This window comes from Leopardus geoffroyi, chromosome B2 (genome assembly GCF_018350155.1).
Source record: "Leopardus geoffroyi isolate Oge1 chromosome B2, O.geoffroyi_Oge1_pat1.0, whole genome shotgun sequence".
NCBI lineage: Eukaryota > Metazoa > Chordata > Mammalia > Carnivora > Felidae > Leopardus > Leopardus geoffroyi.
In genome coordinates, this window is record NC_059332.1 from 123,182,624 (window position 1) to 123,205,001 (window position 22,378).

The following is a 22,378-nucleotide window of genomic DNA, read 5'->3' on the forward strand; positions in this document are numbered from 1 at the left end:
GGCTAGCCAGTGGTCCTGAAACTCCCGTAGGCACAGGACAACTGGCCATTCTGTATTTTATCTGGCAATCCTGCACTGGAATTGATGGCTAAGCTCAATGTCTTTCTGACTCCCTGGATCTAGCATATACTTGGATCAGTAGGTCTGAGGTAGGACCAGGGCTCTGTACATTAAAACATTATAGAAATCGTGGATCAAAAATATTTCCAGAAGATCTTCCTTCTAAAAGGTGGAACTCACACCCTTCCCTTGAGTGTAAGTTGAACCTAGTGACTTGGTTCTAATGAATAGAAGATGACCGAAATTGTGACTTCTGTGTGTAGGACTTCTGAGACTAGGCACAAAAGGTGTGGCTTCCTCGTGATGCTCTCAGATTGTGCTCTCTGGGGAAAGCCAGGAAGTCCAGTGGATGGACTGTAAGGATATCAAGTAACCCAGGTTCATGTGTCATGAAATGGAGCTCAGCCATGTGTATGCACCACCTGCCAACAACCCAGCTAAGCTGCTTCCAAACTCCTGATCCAAGAATCTGTGTGACATGACATAGTAACTGCTGTTATAAGCTGCACAGTTTTAGCAAAATTTGTTACACAGCAATAGATAATGAATACAAACGATCCTGATGCAGGTGGTCTGAACACCACATTCTGTGAAACACTGGATCCAGCCAATAAAAGGAGTCATAAACTCTACCTGAATTAATATACTATGGCTCCAAAAATAGGATTTTGATTGGATGATTCTTTGTATGTAAAACAAAATCACACTTAGGAAAAGTTTGCAACATTAACCTCAATAAAATTTCCAAGTCCCCAGTAAGAGCAAGCAACCCACACTCCATCACAAGTCAGCTGAATCTTACCAGGAGCAGCCTCTGGTTCGACAGGTGTCCCCTCTTCAACTGTGGCTTCTTCCACCTTCACTAAAGGTGCTCTGCCCTTAAGTGATGGCTCACTGGCAACTTTCTGGGGTTCCTTCTCGGGTTCTTTTCTCTCGGATTCCACTCTGACTTCTCTCTTGACAGGGCGGATGTTGCCAGGGGATGGGGGCCGGACCTGGGCAGGGGTAGCTTTGACTGATCCGGGAGGCAAGGAGGAGGCTGGTCTGGGTGTGCCAGGCAGATGAGGAAAGGACTTGGATGGAAGCCTGGGTGACAAACAGTGGCAAGAGAATAGGAGACATCAGAGTAGGCTTTCCCGAACCTTCCTTTCCTCACACTTCTACCCCATGATAGTACTAGAACACCAATAAGGAAAAGAAACGAAGATATTTAGCTGCGTGTATTTGCTTTTTATGTAGCAAACACAAAAATATTCACTCTAGACTCTTTCCTGTTTTCTTTTTCTTTTCCTCCAAGGAAAAAATATTATTCCTGACGTCAATGCCAAACAGTGTGGAATGAATAGTTTCCGTTCAGAGAACAGAGGCTACAAATTCTTCAACATAGAACAACCCAGCCAGCTTCTTAAATTTCGCTTACCAAAGTCGGGAGGGCCCTGGTGATCTTACTTTGGGATGAGATGGAGACAGAGCCCTCCGAATGCCACACGTGGGTTGGAACGGGAAGTTTTCTCTCTCTCTGTCTCTTTTATAGCCCTAAGTTCAGAGAAACACAATAATTAGATTTTGCTATAATAGTGGGACAATCCCATTCACAGTATTCAATAGTGGAGCCACAACCCATTGAGTGACTTCTTGGAAATTTTCCAACCTTTGTCATTTATACCCATTCCACTCCCACAAAAAGCCCTTGTTAGCTTAACACTGAATATTGTCAACCGAATTAACACAATCTGACACTAATAATAAAGCTCTGGATGTCTGATCTGGAGTTACAGTTGTTTAAAAAAATACACACTTATACTCTTAGAAAGCACCTATATATACTTTGTGCCTAAAATCAGCTGGGGCAAAATCTCTCACTGTCTGGTTCAAACCACACAAATATCAAAATTAACATCACTTCCATTCCCTTCTCCCCTCTCTTTTAATTCTTTAGCATTTTTTTCTTTTTTTCCACCTTGGAACATGGACATAACTGCAGTCTTTTTTTTTTAAATAATACCTGTCTGCTACATCAGACATTAATATATTTTCCCCTTTATACCGATACTACATAAATAAGTCCTTTCTCACCTAATGTCCTCTTGCTCTTGAAGGAAAAGTTATGTTCCAGGTGAAGAATTCTAGCTATTTTTAATCTTCTTCTTTAAGGATAAAATTGAAATGGCAGAGTGGGTCAAAACATCATCCCTTTTCTAGCTGCATCCTATAAATTCAGCCAGAGAGTGTTACCTTTTCTAAGTCGAAATGAGCAAAGGGAAACCCAGAGTGTTCCGATAATGTATAGTCAGCCAAGACAAAAAGACCAAAACAAAAAAAAAAAAAAAACAAAAAACAAAACAAAAACAAAACAAAACAAAACAAAACAAACAAACAAAAAAAAAAGCACAGAGCAAGAAAGACTGATTCTAAGTATCTGAAACTTGCCAACAATGTTCTGGCCTGGGAATGGATACTCACTGGATACACCCGTGCAAGCACCTGTCAGTCCTTAACTCTGTTAGGATCCTTGCAGGAAAGCAGACTGTGAGAGCCCAAGGAAAGGGACAGAACTTTATCTTATCTAGCCGCAGGGCCAAGAAGCTGGTAGTGTACCTTCTCTTCTTTCTGCCGGGTACAAGCATCAACTCCCCTCTTCCTTCCTTTCCCACGTTTGTTTCCCTTCAGTGTCCCTTCTAATTGCTCCTCTCCACTTTCCTTAGAAGCATTCTAGTTGCTTGACTGGGCTGTAGGTGGGGGAAAAACATGAGTATCAAATAATACTCAATGTCTTCCCAGGATTTCTAAATAAAACAAATGAAGACTGGGGCAGGAAAAAGTTTTACAAGATGTGTGCCAGCTCTATATCACTTGTGGCTGCACGACCATCCTTTGCCCCCATTTCTGGTCCCAGAAGGTGGGAGGTGAGGGCTCAGAGAGCAGCTGTAGTCCTTGGGCACAAAAGTGGCAGCCAGCACATGGGACCCTTCTGGAAGGGATAGAGGGTGGCAATTATGCCTTGGGAATATCAGTGCAGCGTGGAAAGCACAGGGTTCTTCCCAAGAGAAGCTGGGGTTATGCACCTCAAGTAGCTTTTTCCTTTTTCTGGAAACATTTTAATGTGGTTGAAGTCAAATTAAGGAGAGATCTGAATGGGAAAATAAGTCCGGAAGTGTAGCTTGTGATGCGGGGGATACACGGATGAATTTCATCATCTGGGTCTTGATAAGACAGGCATTGAGGGAATAAACCTACAAAGTCCTGTATAATCCTTCTTTTTGCATTAAAAAAAAAAAGTCTTCTTTTTTTAAAGTGGCATTGAATGAATTCTTTCTTTCCTAAAACTGACCACCTTAAAGGGGTAGGGGAAACAGGGAAAGAGCAGTTTAGAAAAATGCCCCATACTTAAGATAACATCCTCTCAGGCAGATAGATGCTTTTACTCTCTTAGTTCTTTAAGGTGTCTTTTCATTGGTCTGGCACCCAATCACCTATTTGGGGACCACACGTGTAAAGGCATTCCTTATCCTCGTCCTGATCTGAGTCAGTAGCCAACGGTCTATACAATAATCTTCCCTGTTAATAATTTCCACAAGGCTACACTAAGGTGGAACACACAGCAAGGTGCCCATGTCAATGGTGCTGGCAAGTTTCCCAGCAGGACAAAGACTTTCATTTTCAATTAGAGTTAGGTTTAGAATACAAATAACTTTCAAGAGAGATAATACAGACAAATACTCCAAAGCAGACTGAAGTCCAATAGAACTTTCTGTGATGACTGAAGTAATCAACATCCATGCTGTCCAATACACTAGCCACGTTTGGCTATTTGAATTTAGGTCTAAATTAACTAAAATTAAATAAAATTGAAAATAAAATTATGAAAACAGTTCTATTTGTAACAGCATCAAAAAGAATTAAATACTTAGGAATAAACTTAACCAAGAAGGCAGAAGACTTGTACACTGCAAAACAAAAGAAATGAAAGAAGACAAAATGGGAAGACATTCTATGCTCACAGACTAGATAGAAGACAGACTTATTGTTAAAATGTCAACACTGCCCGAAAGCAACTACAGAGTCAATGCAATCCCTATCAAAATCCAATGTCATTTTTGCAGAAATAGAAAAATTAATCCTAAATTCATATGGAACCTCAAGGTACCCTGAGTAGATAAGACATTCTTGAAAAGGAAGAACAAAGTCGGAGGTCTTGTACTTTTGATTTCAAAACATAATCAAAACAGTGTGGTACTGGCATAAAGATAAGCATATGGACCAATGAAATAGCCCAGAAATAAATCCTTGTGTATATGGTCAGAGGATCCTTGATAAGGGTGCCAAGACCACTCAGTGGGGAAAAGATAGTCTCTTCAACAAACGGTGTTGAGAAAACTGGGTATCTACATGCAAAAGAATGTAGTTGGACTCTACCTCACACCATATACAAAAACTAACTCCAAATGGATTAAAGACCTAAATGTAAAACTTAAAATTATAAAATTCCTGCAAGAAAGTTGAGGAAGCTTCGTGACATTGTTTTTGGTAATGATTTCTTGGAAAGGGTACCAAAAGGCCACAAAAGCAAAAAGAGACAAATGGGACTACATCAAACTTAAAAACTCCTGTGCATCAAAGGATACATACAATCAACAGAGTAATAGGGTAACCTACAGAAAGAGAAATATTTGCAAATCATATATCTGAAAAGAGATTAATATCCAGAACATGTAACATCCAGAATATGTAAATATCCTACAACTCAACAACAACAAAAAAAATAATAAAGATTAAACAAATTAAAGAATAAGAATAAAAGATGAGCAAAGGACTTGAGTAGATATTTCTCCAAAAAAAGATACATGAATGGTCAACAAGCACATAGAAAGATGCTCAGTATCACTGATTGTTAGGGAAATGCAAATCAAAACCGCAGTGAGATAGCACCTCACACCATTATGATTTTCACAAGAAAATAACAAGTGTTGGTGAAGATGTGGAAGAACCGGAACCCGTCTATACTGTTGGGGGAACGTAAGTTAAATGGGGCATTGCTATGGAAAACAATATGGCAGTAGGGCAAAATATTAGAAATAGAATGACCACAAAATCCAGCAATCCCACCTCTGGGTATATATCCAGAACAACTGGAGGCAGGGTCTTGAAAAAGATCTGTTACCCACATATATAGCTGTGCTATTCATAGTAGTCAAGAGGCAGAAGCAACTCAAATGTCCATCAGCGGATGAATGGATTAGCAAAATGTGGTGTATATGCGTGTGTTTGTGTATATGCATACATACATACAATGCAGTTTTATTAGCCTTAAGGACAGAAATCCTGTCACATGCTACAACATGGATGGACATTATGCAAAGTGAAATAAACCAGTCACAAAAAGATAAATACTGTATGATTCCATTCGTGTGAGGGGTCTACACTAGTCAAATTCAAAGAAACAGAAACTGAAATGGTGGGTTACCAGGGATTGGGAGAGGAGAAAATGGGGAGTTGTTCCTTAGTGGGCATAGTTTCAGTTTTTCAAGATTTAATAAGTTCTGAAAAATATACGTAATATTACTGAAATGTACACTTAGAAACGGTTAAGACAGTAGATTTTGTTGTATGTATTTTTTTTTTACTGTAATTAAACATTTTTAAAAGGGAAATTAAATTTAAAATTCTTTGTCATTCTCACTAGCCACTTTTCAGGTGCTTCCATGACCAACTGCTGCTGGTTGCTCAAATGAATTCCACAGTGCAGCTCTGGGGCAAAAGTGACTTGTGAGTCACTTTCCGGAAATAGGTATTTGCCTAAACACTTGGTCGTAAAGAGATGAAAAGACAACCAGTAAGTCAAATATAGAAAGAGGAAGGCGTTAAAAAAAATAAAAAATGGGTGAGAAAGTAGAGTTTCTGGATCATGTGATGACGAATCCCTCTCATTTAATCTGTTGGCCAAGGGTCAGCTCTCATCCTCCCCTCCTGGTGTATTATGTTGTGTTTTTATCCGCAGCAAGGTATTTTTCCTTTGGTAAGTACTTTTCCCTCTCCAATAAGTACTCAACCTTTGGGGGCCAAGCTGTTCACCCCAACTATTGCTTTTTATCTACAGCTAGGCACTCTGAAGCACCAATGTGCTAAGGATGAAAAACTACCCAGACATCAAAGGTAGTTTCACCTTTAGCTTGTAGGGCTGGAAGTCTGACTCAATCATGAATTAAACACTGATTCCTGAAAGCCTGGGGCTTGAAAGAAAACAGCCCGTAGGCAAAGCCATCGAGCTCTCACAAGCCTCAAATTATCCTCAAACAGCTACACAAAATCCTTTTAAGTGTCCATCAGCTTTATAAATCTGAACTGCTCTGGGAAGTTAAGATTTTAAAAAAATCGTTCAGCCTTTCATTAAACAGGTCATGGTATTACTATGGGAGAGAGGCAACGAGGTCTTCCGGTTGACTGGGGAGTCCTTCAAGACTACAGTACAATCACTGAAGACCACACAACAATGTCTGCTCCTTTCAACGGATACTAAATAGCACAGAGTTTGAGGAAGAAAGATGCATGGAGACATACGAGTTACCTCATTGCATTTATGGCATGAAATTAATTAGAGGTGAACATTAATGTCAGCTCAGCCACCTTGCCAGTAATGCCAAGTACAAATCATATTCTTCACTTGCAAAACAAGAGTCTGTAACACAGCCCAGTGGCCTTTCAAGGATTAGTTACTTAGAAAATCACTAGTGTCTTCAAAATACTTTTGTCACTATATTTTCAGATCTGGGCCTTGACAGGGAGGGATGAGCTAGGCAGACAAAAATTCTTTATTTTGCTTTTTGGTGAAGCACACTGAGAGTTCAGCCAGCTTCTGGATATGGGGGCTTAATAACACGCAGAGGCAGGGGCCCAGGCCCTTTGACCTCCGTCGAAGGGTTTCTTACTTTCAGGAATGTCAAAGTGTCCTGGCATTGCACTGGTTTGCACGGAGGCACCCGTGTGCTACTTCGGCCACTGGCACAAACTTAGACAAAGAATGGTTTTCATCTTCAAGTTCACGTTTTTAGGGGGAACAAAACTCCCAAGTGGAGAGAAAGCGTGGGGACACCACTGCCCAGGGGTGGGCACCTCCCACTCCGACACCCCCACCGCACCTCAGGGTGGTGTCCACTCCACACAGACATGCCTGGCTGTTCCCAACGGCTACTCACCACTGTGCCATGAACAGTCCTCCTTCGCGCAGAGCCCTCTGGCGGTGTTACCAAGAATTTGGGTCGATCCGTCAGATTTCTAGAGTGTGCAGCTTTGTAGGGCATGATGTTGATGGGGCTGCAAGATGCTGAACGAGGACAAATGGGGATAACTAGGGTGCAGGTGATTGTTTTACACACAAGAGTGCCAGAGGAGCAGGTGAAGGAAAGCCAAAAGCAGGTTCAGGAAAAGGAGCAGAGCAGAGGTAGAAAGAAAAGTAGGGAGAAGATGTTATTACCTAAAGGTGTCCAGAGCCTTCATATTCAACTCTCCTGACAGTCCTATCAGTTTACAGTGTGTCCAAAGAGAAGCCATGTCCAAGTGAAAAATCTAGACTGTATAAGCTATTTGGCTATTTAGACACCGATTAAAGATGCAGATGTAATCTCATATAGAAAGCAATGGCCTTATCTTCCTATGAAATAATAGTTCTGCTAAAATGCTACATTAGTGACAGATAATTTTTATATAAGGACTGTTTGCAATTATATTTTTCCCAATTAGCTTTAAGATGGAACAAAAGGTGGAAAGACAGAAAACAAGCAAGCAGGCAAGCAAGAGACATTCCAGCCGGTGGAAAGAATTTTTATAATGTTAAGTGACCAAGTCTTACCAGGAGTTAAGACTGGTCACAAAGATAACTAATAATTCCCAGAAACAAATTTTGTAAATGTGTTGTCTATTTAAAGGCAAATCAGATGCATAGCTGATGGGTTTTCCCAAAAGCCAAGGCATTTGATGGTGTATAACAAGCAATAGAATTTATGCAGAAGTGGGATGTAATCATTTAAAATGATGAATAGAACATAAACATGTTAGAATTGCCAAAAATAAAGTTGAGTCATGAATAGCTTTTACAGTTTTACTCAGGTTGATAAAGGTTTTGAAAATCACATAGTTTCTGACCATTCACATTCATAGGGACACTGTCATGAATCACATGATTCTGAGGAACAATGGGTTTAAGGAAATTCATAGAACACTACATAGGTATCCAAAGTGTGGGTACTAAGGTTCCAAGGTTCATTTTCAGATCTCACTGAGAAATCCTGTTCTCCAGCAAAAGAGTAAGACAATTAAACATGACTTCTGAGGAGAATACTAGGTGTTTGGATGATGTTATAAAATGACTTTACCCACTTAAAGCCATTGTAGCAAACCTTTAAAAAGACCATTATTTCAGCTATGTATAATAGTATTTATTAATAAATTAAAACCTCAAAAGTTGGGAATTTTGGAATTATAGAGACAAGAAATATTTGTTACTTATCTACAGACAGAAAGTTGATCGGATGGCTTATCTATTCATGTGCTCTGTCATTAAATGATTTGTAGTATCTTCTGGTTATCACTGAATGGTCAAGGCTGGGAATAAACTAGACACTGCATTCTCTTTTCCAATCCTCTGAAAACAGAACTCTATTTCTTCAGGATAAACTAAAACACTTTGCAACCACCCCCCCCCTCCCCTGTTGTCCTTAAAAGAATATGTTTATCTTACCTGGGACTGACATAAAGCTTGGCTTCAGACCTTAATGATGAAGGAAGATGCCTTTATTGTGAGAAAGGAGAACCTTGTCTCATTTGGCTTGTTGTGATCACAGGGAAAACTGAACATAACCATTCGGTCAAGTCCCACAAAAAAGCATTTGCATTTCCCAGACAATGAAGAGTTAATTAATGCAAAACTTTTCCAAGCCAATCAAACGCATTTAAAGAATAACATCCTGGCACAGAGCACCTCTGTGAGATTACGGACCAGGAGAGGCACATACTGCCCAGGGGGCACAGCCAGAGGTCATTTACCTTGCTCAAGGATCAAGAAACCCTAGACAACAGCCCTGTTGAGGCCAGGGGTCTGACAGGAAAAAAGCAGCACAGAAATATGATATCATTTTCCTCCAGTGGAAAATAACTTCGGGGGGTATCTATTTTCCAGTGGAAAATAACTTCAGGGGGCATTTCCTGAGATGATCATGGGTGTAAGCCAAGCTCATCATGCCTCTCTGTTCATTCTTTATTCTAGCAGTGAGGTAATACTGAGCAAAGGGAGAAAATACCCTTAAATCTATCTAATGTAGCTTGTACAGAATTCCTCAAATTTAATTGTTCAAGGAACATCGCCTGGCTAAAATAAACACTGTAAATTCTAAGAATATTATGTTCATGGAATTCATTGTTCCGAACAGCAACCACTGAAAATCCTGAAACCTTTAAATCAATTAATTGCCTTAAAAAAAAAAATGTATCTTGCCCTTCTGAAGAGTAAGGGCAATAATATATAGCTGTTATTTTTATTTTCCCAGAGTGCCCTCTGTATCCCAAAGTAGTCTTAATAAACACAAAAATTCTTGTCTGGAGTGTCTACCAGAAAGACTTCCATAGTATCACTACTTCCTCTTACTTTCGGTAGCAAGTGTGCATTAATCTTGTTTATTCAAGAGTTTCTAAATGAGCTGTATGAAAAGGTGCAGAGAAAAGATAATGCAGTACAAGTGGTTAGAGTGCAGCAGAGAGAATTGAAAAATTAGCAAATAGAAACATGATAACATTTATCGAGCACTACTATGTGTAGGTACTACTCTAAATGTTTTATATGTATCAACTCATTTCATCCTGAGCTCTAATAATCACAGGTATTTTCCGTGTATTTTTTAAAAATGGGCATGGTGAAGTCAACCCAGACCAGTGGCCACAAATAAGAGGTAGGAGACTTCCAAATTTCAAGTGCTCTTATTGCCTGTTCTGGGAGTTTGCAATCCCCAAACATTCTAGGAGAAAGGGTGGCTGTCTTCATCTGCCACGTAACCCTGGCTCTGATGTAGGTCATCCTCTCGCCAATGGCAATGGGATATATGACGAACTCAAGGCACAACGGTAAAATGCAAGAAAGAATAATTGAGGAGAGCAGGTGGCAAAATGAAAGCGATGGATAAAGTGTTTTTGACAAGAGAAACACAAGCGATGTTTATATACATAATTTCAAATGGGAAAAAAATTTAAAGACAACAGTTTTGGGTCATTAAATATAGGCCGTATCAATTCAATTAACAGGTAACAATGATCTAAGGAATGTGTTAATAAGACCAGCAACTCAACTGAAGGTCTATGCATTGCTTCACACTAAAGTAAATTACAGAAATGTATCAAAATTTGTGGAAAAGGAGAATGGGAAAGTGGCAAAGAACAGCCAGTTAGCAGGTAAAAAGCACCCTGACTGAGTGTAACAATGAAGAAGGAAGGTGGGGGGGGGGTGGAAAATGAGGAAATGGCATTGGACAACACTGGAGGGGGAGCGAGAGAATTGACACAAGTTAGTGGTGACGGAAACTGCAAAGACAGACACTTTTTCAGCTGTGAGGCAGGCAGTTAGCATGAAGCTACATACAGTGTGGAGATTCCAAAGCATGAGAGCCCTAAACTATTTAGATCCTATGAAACAGGAATGAAAGCAATTTTAAAGGTTCCCCAATTAGCTGGACATACGGAAAAACTTTTCATGACTTGCGTAGAAGCATGACGCTCATAGGCAGAAAATAAACGATCTTGAAATAAGCTGTACATTTTGCTCCAGAAAAAAATCTCAGATGTGACGTGACAGCTGACAGGAGAGTTCTTTCGCAGAAAACACAGAACACTGTGGTCCAGCTAATTGAACACACACTGCACACAGAGCATTACTCCAGCGCGCCAAGGACGGAGGTTGGATAAGCATGTTTAAGACCCAATCACCAATTAGAATTCTAAGTGGCTCTGGCAGAAGTCACTTATAATCTGTGCACTTGGTTTCCACACGCAGGTGGTAGGAATGTCTACTTGATTTTCGACCGCCTCCTGGCGGGTACTGTGAGAATTAGGGTTGCTATCAGCTCACTGGGGCGCCATGGATGGAAAAAAAAATCATAAAACCACCAAGAATTATTTGTAAAGAGGGTTAATGATCATGAAGAGACTTGCGGAGGCAAAATATTTTTAAAGGGAACTTTATGAAGAGGCTGTGTAATTTCCTAAGTGCCAAAGACAAGGGCTAGTAGACGGGTTATGGAGATCTACCAACTGTGCCCACAGATATTTGGGAAAAACCAAACCGGCTCACTATGAAAGAGATGTTGCCAAAAGCCAAATACGTATCTTTCTTTGCAACAAGATATCGGCTCTCTACTAACTTCTCATTAAACTAATTGGCTTATTCGGGCATGCTTTGCATTTCAAAAACATAGAGGAGTTATAACTAATTACAATAACCAGTGTTTGGCACATTCTCCATATTTCCAAAGTATGCAACAAATGAGAACACTATAATTAGCCTTCCCCACAACTCTTAGACATTTGAGAGGGTACTAATTCCTAGATTACATAGAAAGACTGGCACAGGGAGGGGAAGTAGTTCACCCACAGCCACATCATGAAACTCTCGCTTAAACTGACTTGGGCTCTGATTTTATTCCTCAGTCAATATATTAGTATTAAATTATGTCTACTTCTGATCATGTGCTCAGATGCAGGGGCAGAAAGAACGGTGGGAAAGGGATAGGTCTTTCTGGTGATGTCACAAACACACAGAAGCATCTGAAGCCATCTCATCACAAGGAGGGACACCCTTGGTTTGCCTGGCATCTGGGGTCCAGGTAAGATGCTTAGGTGGATGCTAAGGAGGGAACAATACCAGGGCCATGAAACCAACACCGGCAGACATTTTCAAAGCCACTGCACCCAAGGAGAGAGAAGCAAACACACTGGGAAAGACGGAGACGTGATTATGATGAATGCTGGAGGCTCAGATGTGCTTCCGAAAGAGGACTTGACCTCACCAAGAAAGTTGCACCTCGAACAGTTTTACCTGGGTCTCCAGACAAGGCAGCCGCGCTTTTGCTTCTGGCCAGGAACGCATGTGTGGGCGTCAGCAGTCTGTTAACAACGCTGCTCTCCCATGGGCTGAGCTGCAGGCGGCGAGCTAAACGTCACCACATAAGCAAGATGTTAGAGGAATTCTTTCCAGGGGCAGGAGAGTGCACAAGAACATCATACTTATGGCTTCCACGTGCCAGGCCTTGGAGAGACGAGGCTCTCCAGGGAGGACAGTCGGCAGAGAGACTGGGAGACAGGAACTCTGCCCAAAGGAGGAGCTATTCCATAATGCTGCCTTTCTTCAAGATGTTAGTGTTATGGATGCAGAGTTTGCTAACCACCCTCCTTTAGGAACGAACAAGTAACAAACAAAACAGAAATAGCATGTTGACCACGGGTTTGGGATGTAGTCGTACCTATTGGCCCTCATCAGGATGGGCAGTGGGCTGAAGGCACACACGTCAACCCAAGGGCTTCCTAAGTACCCTGAACAGAGTACCCTCCAACAGAGGCTTTGGCAGCTAATGAAAGACTGCATTTCTGTATCAATAAAGACAGAAAGGGTCTCCATGACATTCTGCCAGATGTCACGAACTGCGGCTTCGGCACTTGGGGGAAATGAGAGATAATAAAATGAAAGAGGACCCAGGCAAAGTTCTGTGTGGGATTTCCTTTTGACTTTTCCATTCAGCAAGCCAGGTTCTTTCAGGTCCCTGTTTGGCAACAACATAAACATTTTGGCAGAGAATGAGGGTAAACCTGAAGCAAGATAAAATTAAACAGAAAAGCCAAAAGCCAATATAAGCTCAATGTTGGAAATTACCAGTGGGTGTGGGAAGGCTCCAGAAAATAAATTTAGAAGAACGCAATGAAATATAGTCTCAAATTGTACTGGGGCTTGGTTGGCAAGACCATTGTCAGGATATACGTGCTAATCATAAATTAACTATTTTGCTTATATTGTTAGCTTTGAGTGGTGGCCCATGAAAATACAGCAGCTACTTTCCAAAAATATCAAGAAAGAAGCTGGCAAAATCCTGCAAATATCACTAAAGTGATCATCTGTCTCTATTTTAGAATACACTCCAAGTCACTTACAAAAATCTTTAAAACTGTCTAAACTTGACAAGGCCACTTCTGTTTGGTGCCATAAACAGCAGGTGTACATCCTGTTGTCTCTGGAGTGACTTTTTTTTTTTTTTAATAACCTTTTATACGTTGAATTTTCAAGAAATGGCATCTAAATTCTAGAATATTAGTTTTAGTTAAACAGAAGTTATCTGATGTTAAATGTTGTTATAAACAATATCTCCTCCTACTTGAATTACCAACCTCCAAAAAGCATCTTAAGTTCCTGACTTTATTTTTAAAAAGAAGCTATTTTGATCAAGGCTATGGTGAATTTAAGAATTAGTGAATTGTTTATTAGATTTTGTTAATAGGAGAGTCTTCATAGTTAAATTGAATCTTATCTGATAAACACAAATAAAAGGATAATATAGATGTTATATGTTGTATACGTACAATTACACATATAATATAGAAATAGCTACAAAGTAGAACACATAAGGCAATAAGTGCTGTTACATACTATACTACGGCAGTGTGCATGTGGGCATCAGTCACAGAATTTAAAGCAAACTAAAAGTGAAATACATTCACAGAATAAAACCACTGGGAAAGGTGATGAGGATACATGAAAATCTTCAAAAGAACTATATTTTCAAGTAGATGAGAAAGGGAAGAGAGGAATGCTTCCTTTCCCTGATAAACTCTGTAGGAGGGCTGGCTTAGAATTGCAGAGGTGGTTTATCATTGAAAAGACAGCTCTTTTCTTTCCCCCTGGATTAAGAAGTTCATTAACTTTATTTCTGTGAGACTTTAAAGCATCAACCAAAGAATTTGCCTCAAAGGAAGATTAAAAACCTTCTCTGACTTGTGTTGAAAGCAAATCTGAAGAAATTTGTTTTATAGCTCTGACACCGTGAATGAAAGCTTTTGCCAGAAGAAACGTTTCCCCTTCCTCTGCATTCATTACTATGCCCTGAACAAGATAGAGATAGATGTCTTCCATAAGACGACTTTTTAATAAAGGTTAGGACAGGAGTTAGTTTATTGTTTATTGTTTTTTCTTTTTTTTCATCTAGCAGGGCCTGATTTTAAGATGAAGGAAGAGATATTAATTCTTGTGAAACAACTCTATGGTATTGATCCTACTTAAGCACTTAAAAAGGAGATATTGACAATTCCTATAATAGACCACGTGGACCAGGGGAGGCACATGAACATTAGAGGTATTTGCACTGCCACCTTCTTCCATAAGCAGGAAATCATTGTTCGGTTTCAGACGAGCGTCAATGCAAAAATCAGGCAAGTGTTGCCACATCCTGATGTTTCATTAGAAGTAGGAAACCTAAATGTTACTTGATATATTCCATTTTTAGGATGATGGCAATGGATTCAACTTAAAGAACAAAACACCCTACTCCAGTCAAACAGAAGACGCCTGTGGGCAGAATTCAGCTTCAGGTCTACCACCATGCCCTGTGATCTAGATTCTAAGGAAAAATGTATGGACTAATTCTAATCAAACAGTAGGCAACTTCATTTCTTGCTTTTTTGAAACTCCCTATTCTTCCTTGAGGGGGGGAAAAACCTGGTTAAGTAGGTAGCTTAAGAATATGAAGAAACACATTTTTAATGCAAAAATCTCCAGTGGCAAAAATCCCTCTATTGCAGCAATTAAAAAAGATCTTTGGTAATTAGAGGTTTCCTTTAACTCTGGTCATTTTATCAGTCTATATGACACTATATTCAAGTGTGATAATAAAAATATTTAAAAACAGGTAGGGCACAGGCACAGAGCTAATGGATGCCATGCATTAGCTCTGGAGGTCCTGGGGAAGCACCGCTTGAGGAAGTGGATATTTACACCAAATGGTATGGAAATATTTCAGTATTTTTAATAACCAGTGGAGCGTTCCAGCTGAACCCTGATAGCACCAGAACCTCAATTTAATATCAGCCTTAAGCCCTGTGCTATAGGGTTGAGAAAGCTCAGACAATCTAGTAATGGTATATTCCCTTTACCAGATTTGTCTGTAAAAGCTTCTAATTTAATAATTTGATAAGAATGCTTCCTAACTTGATAATAAAGCATAACACCAACTTTTAAAAATAGCAGAAAAGCAAATTAACGAAATCACTTGAATTTTAAATTAGAGAAGTTCAAATTCAGAAGAATTTCTATTCTCATTAAAAGGCGTAGGCTCCTCACTGCCCTGAGGATTTGTCTAACTTAAAAAAAAGGAAAAAAAATTGTTTCGTGGACCATATGGAAGTTCCTGGATGAACTGAATCCTCCTTCCTGGCCAACCTTGACCTTGCCTATTAGACCCAGGAACTGGTTCACAATTCTTCTGACAAGGGGCCAGAGAAGCAGAATCCCCAAATTTAGTGCTTTCCCTCTGATTCTGTTAAGTTCAGCTTAGGATTCAATTTGATGGGCCCCGTGCGTGATTCAAGGGGCAGTTTCTTGGCCCTCGCTATGAACTGGCTATTGAACTTTCCCTGATCCTTAACCTCACCTAAAAAAGCACACATACAGTCAGAGTCGATCTAAGAAAGGGCACCACCCATGGGGGTAAGAACAGAGGATGCAGGGGCGCCTGGGTGGCTCAGTCGGTTAAGGGTCTGACTTTGGCTCAGGTCATGATCTTGCGGTTTGTGAGTTTGAGCCCCGTGCGGGGCTCTGTGCTGATGGCTCAGAGCCTGGAGCCTGCTTCGGGTTCTGTGTCTCCCCATCTCTCTGCCCATCCCCCACTCACTCCGCTCCCCAAAAATAAATAAAATTAGTAAACATTAAAAAAAAAAAAAAGAATATCCAATCAGGGGCACCTGGGTGGCTCGGTTGGTTAAGCGTCCGACTTTGGCTCAGGTCATGATCTCACAGGTCGTGAGCTCAAGCCCTGCCATCAGGCTGTCTGCTGTCAGCATAGAGCTTGCTTCGGATCCTCTGTTCCCCTTTCTCTCTGCCCCTCCCCCGCATGTGTGCTTGCTCTCTCTCTCTCAAAAATAAACAAATATTAAAAAAAAAATTTTTAAAAGCATATCCAATTAGATACTATCATGCAGAATCTATAAAACATCTTGCTAGTTGAAAGATCATTGTCATCCCACAGAAGTGTGGTAGGATGTACTGTTTGGTTTATCGCTCATCTACCCCAATTTCAGCTGTGAAACTGTAGGAGGCAGTAAGCAAGGTTTGACATCAAAGCACTGTAAAATCCCAATTGCAGTTTGTCTTAGACATGGGTTGACACATTAAAGTGCTGAGTAAGTGACCAAATCCAAAGAAAAGATGAGTAGACAATTGTAAGAATAGCATTCACATGCTATATTTTATACTAAGGGGATGGGTTTGAAATTAAAGCCTATTTATGAAAGGAGTTTTAGTTCATAATACTTTTCTCTAACATCTAAAAGGCCCCTAATTTGACTACATGTCTAATATCAATGATTTAGTTAATCATCATCATTTACTAGTTATCATTTAGTTAATAGTTGAGCAAATTAGTTAAAAAAAAAAAGAGGAATGGTGCATGTTAAAAGGCAAGAATAGGAAGTTATTCAAACATTTACTGCTTTAAGTGAGTAGTAATTAGTTATAAAATAACAACAGGTATAATATTGTACATTACAACGACACAACTTTTATACAATACAAAATATATGAATACTCATACACACAGAACATGCACACATTGCACTCTTTTTAAAGACTGAACGTTTCCCAGTTTCTTAATAAAACATTCAAAATAACCACGATTTTGTTACTTTTAAAGAGTATATGTTTTCATATTGCACAACAATTCTTTGGTTTTCTAATTTAAAATCTTAGTTGATCTTAAAAACTTGATTTTTTCCTTCTATGACATATAAATATGCAAAATAAAACTTTAATTTCATAAATAACTCAAAATTCATGTACTGTAAATCCATGGGATGAATAAAACTCAAAATTCAAATAAAACATTAATTGGAGGGATACGATTACTAAAAGTTTTAGGAAACTTCAATGATGATATATTCTTGAAGTCAGGCCAAATCCCTTAAGAGCAAAATGAATGGACACCAAAAACCAATCACACACACACAAGAAATGCAGTAAGGTTTTGTTAAATGAGAACTCAAACAGTAAAATGAAATCTACCAACATGAATCATTTAAGAAGAGTTTTTAGAAAGTCAAAGCTTGGAATTCCCAAAGTACAGATGAAAAGTCAAAGACAATATGATTGAAGTAAAGTAAGTGTTCGTAACAAAGATTATTTGCATGTTGGTGGATAAGTGGGTGATTTCTGGAGCTGTAAACTCATTTACTAAAAAGTTGAGAAGCACCGCTTTCATCACTGCTAAATGCAACCATTCAGCCAAGTTCTAACATGAGCAAGGTTCTTGTCGCAAGGGAAATGCTGCTCAGCCGCTTACTGCTTTTTTATTCTGAAGTTTTGTTCTTCCTATTTAAGAAACGTAGGGAAAGCAACTTCAGATGCTGATTTTTAGCTGTAAACATCCAGAAAAAAAAAGAAGCATTAAGTAAATAACAGAACACTTTTTTTTTTGTTTTGTTTTCCTTTTGACTGTACCTCTATCTGGAGAATTTAGTAAAGTTGCAGATGAAGAGGAGAGCCGCTTGCTAATGACGGGATCGACATGTTTCGAAAGATTCATGGTGGAAACTGACCGCCTGTCTGGATCTAAAACAAATGGAGATAATGCTAATTGACAGCCAGCATGCAGGATTGCAATTTCCTAATTCACTGATGGAAGGAAAAACTAGGATTGGATGCTTTCAGCTCTATCACTAGATCTTACATAACAGCACAGTTTTCTAAGTGGATGTCTTAAAGGTAACTTAAAGGCCAGAAATAAAATTATTTTTCTCATAGGATAAAATAAACGTTTAGCACACCAGTTTGTCAGCCAGGAAAATTCAGGCATATTGCTATAGTACAACAGACAGATGAGGATCAAAGGCAGGCCAGTGGAGGGGAACTAAACTAATGGAGGCAGACTGGAAAACAAAGAGAGGATTGTAAAAGTGGATGCCCTCATAATTTTCCCAAGTAGGAACAAGGGGGTAGTAAGAGGGCTGGTAAAACAGAATGTAAACACTAGGAAAAAAAGAGGAATACCAGGTTCTATGCATTTGCTGATACCTCTGCTTGTAGAGTTACTTTACCTAGGGTGTTAATGTTCGTTACAGAAAAACAGATTAAAAAGAAAGAAAGGGGCGCCTGGGTGGTTCAGTCAGTTAAGCACCTGACTCTTGACTGCGGCTCAGGTCATGATCTCATGGTTCATGCGATCGAGCCCCACATCGAGCTCTGTGCTGACACTGTGGAGCCTGCATGGGATTCTCTCCCTCCCCCTCTCTCTGCCCTTTCCCCACTCTCTCTCTCTCTGACAAAATAAATAAACTTTAAAAAGAAAAAGAAATACTCTGGGTATGGAAAGGATGGCTGCTATAGCATTTCTTTTTAAAAAGTCTATGAATAACCACACCTCTATGCCCGTTACACAGAGTCTAGTGCAGTTTACAAATGTAGAATCAGTCCACAAACTTGCCCAACAAACTGACAGCAATATATAAAGAAAATTAGCATTCTTTCTCTTTAACTTTATTAGTGATACTGTTCATCCTTCAGGTCAGTAATTTTAGAGTAATTCTTAAAGGTCAAGTCAGAAGAGAATAATAGCCATATAAAATAGGCAAAAATCACCTCTGTTAGTTTGTTGTCTGTTGGACAACAGTTTGTTGTCTGTTGTTTGTTGTCTGCGGAACCAAATTATAACCATGCTCATTAGAATAAATCACATTCCCTGAATAAAAATGCACAGAACAAAAGTCTAAAATGTCATTGTATTTATTTAGGAGGGCAAGTAGGTGTTCTGAACTGTGATAGCCAAAGGTAAAAAAGGTGTTGCCATATTTTGTTTTATTTTTCTATTGTTAGCTTCTTCTAAAACTAAAAGCAAACAAAAATATTCTTTAGGTAAATGCCTTTAAAACCCAGTTCTCACGGGTCTAACACTGGTAGTCAGAACTTTACAGTAAACTTCTCTCTACAGAATAATCATTTTGGCCACTGTTTATAATGTACGGATAAACAAGGCTTCCCCCAACATCAGACATTCCTATCTCTACCGGGACACATTGGTATGGTTGAAGCAACTTCATTATAAAACAAACAAACCCAAACATTGTTTCTGTGACGTAAATTTACACTTAACTGATAGGCTCTTAGGGCAATCCTGAAGATTTAGGATAAAATATCAAAAGGAACATCTAAATGATAAAATGTAAGATCCAGGGGTATAAGGAACGATCAAAGTCATTTCTAGGTGGATCAAGCAATTCATTTTCTGATATTGTTTTATGTGTTAAGCTTTAGTTGAGGGACAGTGTGCCTAATTGGAGGCCTACTCTGCATGGTTAAAATTATGGAGGTGTCACATGTATTGATTGTATTGATTGTAATACAATAATATGGAGGTGTCCATATTATTATTAAATTATAAAATTTAATAATTTGTATTAAAATTATGGAGGTGTCACATGTATTGATTGTATTACTTAATCTAATGAGAATTATATTACTTAATACAATAAAAATTTCTCATCGTTTCTTTTTCTCCCTGAACAAAATACAAATTCACGGAAGGATTTATTAAGAGTCAGTTTTGGGGTGCCTGGGTGGCTTAGTCGGTTAATCATCTGACTCGATTTCGGCTCAGGTCAGGATCTCACGGCTTGTGAGTTCGAGCCCCACGCTGGGCTCTGTGCTGATGGCATGGAGCCTGCTTGGGATGCCCTCTCTTCTTTCTCTATCTGCCCCTCTCCACTTGTGCTGTCTCTGTCTCTCTTAAAATAAATAAATAAATAAATAAATAAATAAATAAATAAATAAATAAATAAATAAATAAATAAATACATACATACATACATACATACATACTTAAAAAAAAAAAAAAAGAATCCGTTAAAAAAAATTTACAAACCAGCGCTAGTCGATGTGTGAGCAGTAAGGCAACACACTGATTTACTACGGATTAAATTTAATTTCTAGGATCTGGTTTTTGATCAGCAAATACTGACTGAGTGCCCATCCTGAGTGAGGCATTGTTGTATGTGAGTAAGACCAGGTCACTGCTCTTAACATCACAGCAGATCATTCTGACCTTTGAGAATTTTGGCAAATTCCAGTTATTTTCCAACTTCTCTGTTTAGCACAGCAGCAATTTTCTCTGATTCACAGCCCTTATAAAAATGGATTTTATGCAAGAGCTAACAAATACACTAGTTTCTCTTGGTCTGGGTGGCAGAAATGAAGGTCATATATTAAACTCTGAGTGTGGAAGCAAGAATTAAAGGCAAGTGACTGTATTTCCCCTTAAAAATATTTGAAAATCTGTAACAGAGTGTACTTCTGCTGGACACAAGTAAAACATGAAGCCAAGTAAAGGAAAAATAAGGTCATAAAAATATATACTATGACAGCTTTTCTGTATGGAACGTTTATGTAAAACTGCCCTTAGGATGAAATATCACACATGAATGATCCTTATGATTACAGATTTGACACATGTCCACCCTGTACCACTGGGTCATTAAGAGCCAAGGAAAAAAAAGTGCTTTTAAGTATGGTTTAACGCCACAGGAAAGCTGTGATAATTTGCTTTCAGAATTTTTAAAACAAAGAGGTTCTAGAAGATACACTGAATGTTAGGAATAAAAGAAGAGAGTAAGCAAAAATCCATTGTTATTTAGGCTAAAACTAACAGTGGAAACAGCAGTACTGACAGGGGTGTGGGGTGGGGGGCACACCAACTGGATGTACTTCGATTCCAGGTAATCCATTAACTAAAAAACACTTTTTTAAAGATTTTATCCAAAACGATCACTTAAAGAGAAAGTAAACACATCACATGTAATGACATTATTTCAACACCTTCAAGTCACCTGAGTTCTACCATCATCACACTTAAGAAACACTGTGCCATGCCCAGATCTAGGTCTATGCAATGGGGTATTAAGCATGCATTATGACTAAGGTGGTGACGGCTCAGCTAGCGATGAACTGGCCCTAGGTCAGAGGTGCTAGCTACAGGTCAGGCAACCGGCAACCACGGGGATGTCTGTACCAGATTTTCTAGTACCACCAAGAGTTGTGAAGTGGTGGTCCAGGCCTGCTAAATCGAGAAAGGTGAATGATGATGCAACAAAACCACCTGGGGACAGAATGTAAGACAATGATTTTTCAAAGTAAAAAAAAAAAAAAAAAAAAAAAAAAAAAAAAGTTATTAGACTCACACAGATGGAAAAAAACTGACGCACTGTATAAAATTCAAGGTTCATTGAATTTACAGTACAAAAATAAAGCCTCTCACTACGTCCAAATTTCAGTATGATTTTATGTCTATTCAAGAACAAGGGAATAATAGCTGAGACATTCACTGGTTCTGGTTTCAGAACCTGCACTTTCTCCCGCAGAGCATTAAAACTGCACACACTCTAAGGTCTGAATACACAAGTTCATAGTATTGATTTTGATCAGTCAATACTGCTAGGATTCTTCCAGAGAGGAAGACAAAACTGGTGAATTTATTCCATAAACCTGACAACTTAATGTAAAGGATTACTTAAAATAATGCAGAGTGGAAACTGCACGTTTACTTAGAAACATTGCATAGATTTCTATCTCTTCAAGGAACTATGTAACCAAAGAGAAAAGCAGCCTGTGTTATGGGAGAGAGAGAATCTTATCTTACCTCCATCACCCTCTTATCCTCAAACAGCTAGGATCATCATTTCATTATAGTTGAATTATTTCAGCAGGATTTTTGTTTTGGAAACACAGACTTAGAGAAAAAGAAGCAACTGTCCTTTTACTGTCCAGGAAGAAAGGAGTGATTTTGAAGGCGATCACTGTTTGTTTACCTGCACTGTGGATGCTGGGGCTCCCATGGAGAGAGCCTCCCCATGACCAGCGGTTATGCTTCTGTCTTGGCTTCTGGCTCCTTTCCATTGTACGCCGTACAACAGCTTCATGGCGTTCCTCAAATGAAGCAGAGGAGTGGAAGATTAGATTCAACCTGGTTGCTTGAGGCTTCTTCAACTTAAGGCAGAATGGAGGAAGGCACCACTGAAATCTTTACCTTAGTACTCCTACTTC

The 22,378-nt window shown here is 39.2% G+C and overlaps 1 protein-coding gene across 16 annotated transcripts in view; it reads right to left on the minus strand.

Moving 5' to 3' along the window:
* Positions 1 to 22,378, minus strand: part of MAP7 (microtubule associated protein 7) — a 178,470-nt gene that overhangs the window by 18,859 nt on the left and 137,233 nt on the right. For 6 of the 16 annotated variants that reach the window (XM_045499748.1, XM_045499750.1, XM_045499756.1 and 3 more), the window contains 7 exons: positions 22,144 to 22,261; positions 21,348 to 21,434; positions 17,789 to 17,899; positions 12,134 to 12,247; positions 7,254 to 7,405; positions 1,481 to 1,596; positions 863 to 1,146 (listed from right to left, as the gene is read on the minus strand). In XM_045499748.1, the coding sequence (XP_045355704.1) occupies positions 863 to 1,146; positions 1,481 to 1,596; positions 7,254 to 7,405; positions 12,134 to 12,247; positions 17,789 to 17,899; positions 21,348 to 21,434; positions 22,144 to 22,261 (982 nt within the window). Of the gene's footprint in view, positions 1 to 862; positions 1,147 to 1,480; positions 1,597 to 7,253; positions 7,406 to 8,794; positions 9,207 to 12,133; positions 12,248 to 17,788; positions 17,900 to 21,347; positions 21,435 to 22,143; positions 22,262 to 22,378 lie in introns of those variants that run through there. The other 10 variants (XM_045499751.1, XM_045499757.1, XM_045499752.1 and 7 more) reach the window with 6 other exon arrangements.